The sequence below is a fragment of the Sinocyclocheilus rhinocerous genome, unplaced genomic scaffold, assembly GCF_001515625.1.
Source record: "Sinocyclocheilus rhinocerous isolate Xijiao unplaced genomic scaffold, SAMN03320098_v1.1 scaffold142, whole genome shotgun sequence".
Classification (NCBI taxonomy): Eukaryota; Metazoa; Chordata; class Actinopteri; order Cypriniformes; family Cyprinidae; genus Sinocyclocheilus; species Sinocyclocheilus rhinocerous.
Window position 1 is genome coordinate 371451 of NW_015644380.1, and position 3978 is coordinate 375428.

General features: G+C 36.0%; 1 protein-coding gene across 1 annotated transcript in view; it reads right to left on the minus strand.

Moving 5' to 3' along the window:
- LOC107758280 (lisH domain and HEAT repeat-containing protein KIAA1468 homolog) overlaps positions 1 to 3978 on the minus strand; it is a 68301-nt gene that overhangs the window by 2406 nt on the left and 61917 nt on the right. The window contains exons 26-29 of the mRNA XM_016575986.1: positions 3630 to 3768; positions 3310 to 3426; positions 967 to 1055; positions 598 to 668 (exon numbers count right to left, since the gene is read on the minus strand). Of these exons, the coding sequence (XP_016431472.1) occupies positions 598 to 668; positions 967 to 1055; positions 3310 to 3426; positions 3630 to 3768 (416 nt within the window). The remainder of the gene's footprint in view (positions 1 to 597; positions 669 to 966; positions 1056 to 3309; positions 3427 to 3629; positions 3769 to 3978) is intronic.

Genomic DNA, 3978 nt, shown 5'->3' on the forward strand with positions numbered 1-3978 from the left:
TCAAATAGTTGTATCTCGGCCAAATATTGTCCTATCCTAACAAACCATACATCAATGGAAAGCGTATTTATTCAGCTTTCAGATGATGTATAAATCTCAATTTCAAAAAATTGAGCCTTATGACTGGTTTTGTGGTCCAGGGTCACAAATAACAGTGTATGATTCCATGTAGCTTTACACAGCTGCTACAAGTGTAATATGAAGCAGCATTACCATTGGCCTACAGGCACAGCCCAAATGGAGTGGGTTTGCAATAATCATGTGGCTAAACCAGTGGCCTGCAATGCCTGATGGGAACTCTCCTAGCAGTGGAGAGACTGAGTCAAACCCAAGCTGAACTCAAACAGATAAATTGAGGAAATTAGCATGCGAAAAGCCTTCCTGAGTGCTGTAGTGCTTGAGAACTCCTGTGAAATTATTTATTTTTACTCTGCTACTGAATGAGCACTTGTTCACTTGTTTTTTTTTTCAGTACAGGAGAAGCAGACACTGTATTCATTAGATTTTCCTCTTGCATGTAGTGATTTGAGGCTCCATTTGCAGTAAACACAAAACCCGGTGACTGTATGAATAAAATGAAAGAGTGTGTCTTCTCACCCTTGTGCCTCTCCAATGCCTTTGTTCTCCACCTTTATTTCACACTCCTTTATCATGGAACTGAGAATAACCTAAAGGACAAACGGGAAAAGGAGGGAGTATTCTTAGAGCACTGCTGGGAAGTCTGACATACATGCAGACACACGCACATCAGCTGGACATTACTAGACAAAGGAAATTAAATAAATAGAAATTGGGTTATATGACATGCAGCGTGATAAAACTTTTAAGACGACAAGACTAGACCAGGCTTAGGAAAAGGATATAATGTTATGCGTCTGTATTTAATTAAGGATTATGGGTGGTTGTTGTAATTATGTCATACAGACATGAAAAAAAAATTTGTTTTTAAAAATGTTGATTTAATACCTCATGCTCCGGAGAGAGCTGCTCCATATCTGTCCTCAAACATCTCAGTCCAGGGAGGAAATGATTTACCATGAGTTCTTCAGAAATAACTAAAGCCCCGGAGTTAAGAAAAGACTATGTCAAACATGTGAAATATACACGTTTAGCCATATGTGAAATAATATATACTATGACTTTAAAATAATATATAATATGACTTTAAAAATAAAACCCAAAATGGCAACAAATTAAATTTCAGTCATTGATACACAACAGCGCATAAATACTAAAACTCTCAAAATAAAAATGTAATACATTGAAACTATATAACATAGAAAAAGTCAACAACAAAAAAACAAAAAGAAAATAAAAACTAAATGTAAAACTATAATCAACCTATAATTAGTGTTGTAAATCTGTGACAGTTTCATTAAATTTAAATGACAAAACACTGGAAAAAAACAACAACAAAAAAGACTGAAAATAAAATAAAATAAAAACGAATTCAAAATTGAATACAATAAACCTACAATTAGGACTGTGGATCTATAAACGTTTCATAAAATAAATTGAAACTAAAACACTGAAAAACATAAAGCTACAATAAAACTATTAATCACTGAGTGAAAACAAAAAAGACTGAAAAAAAAAAGTAATTCAAAATTTCAAAGTATATTAAACCTACAGTTATGGCTGTTAATCTTCAATTAAATTAATTACATGATATATCAATTATTACATGATACACCATAATATTACATGATATACCAATTAATTAATTACTTTAAATAAATGATAATTAAACCACATATACCAATATTTGCTGAAAATACATGACATTCATAATACAGCAAAATATTACATTTTTACTAAATGAACACACGAGCTCTGCTCACAATTCATCTGAAAATATAAACAATAATTCAAAATATGTATGAATTTTGATTTTCAAGAATAACTTTGGTAATTCAGCTGAATCTACCAAAAACCGCAAATGAATTAAACATCAAACACAGTCTTAACATGAGTTATTGGTATCTGCTGAAAGCTTGATGATCGTGCACCCCTAAAAGAGACCAAACCGAAACCATGACCACCGCAAAACTTGATATAAACCGTGAGAAATTTGCACAGTTAAACCCCTATCGCCTTCCCATAATGACTTGCACTTTTACAGTAAATACACACCAGTATACAGTCCACCGATCCAGACTCAACCTCATATCGATCATAATGCAAAACCTCAAAACACAGACAGGATGAGGTTTCACAAAACTGCCTGGGGGGCAAGCCACTGCTACAGGGGGGTCTCAACTGTGACACAGCGGACAAAAATAAAATGAAACGGAGAAAGATGGGGGGAGAACAAGACAAAAGAGCATCTGCATCTGCAAAGCGGGGCTCTGCCCTGACCAAAGGGCTGGGCTAGGCTCTCTTCACTCAAACGAACAACATCACAGAGCGTTTAACGACAAATTCTGCCATCCACCCTGCAATTTAGTGTACAAAAATGGCTGAGGTTTATTTTCTTTCTTTCCCTGCCAGTGGGATTATGCAAACATTTTCGCAACGATGAAGCACTCAGAAAAAAAAAGGTGGAAAAAAAAAAGAGAGAGTGAGAATGCAAATCCAGCTATGGAGACTCATGTCCAGCTAAAATAGTTGACCATCGCTCAAAAATTCAAAAAGCACAGAGAGAAAGTGGCCACACAGACTGTGTGTTCAGTATCTGTTTTTAAGTTGAAATTGGAGGTAAAACTGTGGTTATACTGTGCAAGCTGCCATATGCCACAAAATCAGTAGAGAAACCGGTGAAAGATGGCTTCTGCTCTCAAACATCAGCAGTGGAGGTGTACAGTCCAATTCCGCAGCCTATCTGTTTTCAATTTGTAATCAAAATGTTCCCTCTTAGAGAAAAATCAACTTCTGGAAATGCAAACCGCTGGGCATTACCGAGGCTTACAAAAACAATAAAAACACTTGAACGTGCAGCTTTTCTCTTCACAAGATGTTAATTGATGGAATGAAGTTGTGTGGATTACTTGTGAATTCTTTTAATGTTTTTATCAGCTGTTTGGACTCTCATTCTGACGGCACCCATTCACTACAGAGGATCCATTGGCGAGTAATGCTATATTTCTTCAAATCTGTTCCCATGAAAAAGCAAACTTCATCTATATCTTATCTACAGCTTGGATGGTCTGAGGGCGAGTACAAATGTTCATTTTTGGGTGAACTATTCCTAACATAATAGTCAAAACCATGCTATGTGAGGCAAGATGAAAGGTGATTAACAGTAAAAAGTGGTTCTAAACAGGCAAAATTGTAAGTCAAACATCTCTCTTATGTGACTATAAAAGATACAACAACAGGATAAGGCGCTGTATGCCTCAAACAGTTGAGTGGCAATGTCAATTCTTTTACTCTCCACCGTCTGCTGGTTGTTGCACAGAGCCAGTTTGTGCAAATGAGGAAGAACAACTGTGGAAAAAAACAGAGAGAACAGGACATGAAAGACAGAAAATACATCTGCCGCACTAATGTACGTGCACTAAAGGGCAAACAGAGTCACAGAAGCATGACGGTACTGTTATCATCACATTACAACACGCTATGGTGCTTTTGTCTGTGCAAATAGTGAGAAACTTTGCATAAGCAAGTAAACATATAGTGATGACACTCGCATTCATCTCTGAAGCGGGGCTCTGCGTTGGGTCCTACTCTTCCAAATGTTTTGATGATTTCCATGTGCAAAGAATGCTGGTCCTGATACTGGGGGTCTTCCAGAAAAGAGGCCAGCTGCATTTTCACTCTCTCTAGCAGCTAATAAACACACACATGACATAAAAACAAATAAATTATTTGTTTATTAATTAACAAATAATTCTTTATACAGTTTGCAAACCTTAGTCCCAATTTATATTTAGAAGATTTAGAAGGTTCAATTTGTAAGCTATATTTATTTGATATATATTAGAGATGCACCGATACCACTTTTTCCACTTTTTCCACGATACCAATACTTTTATTTTT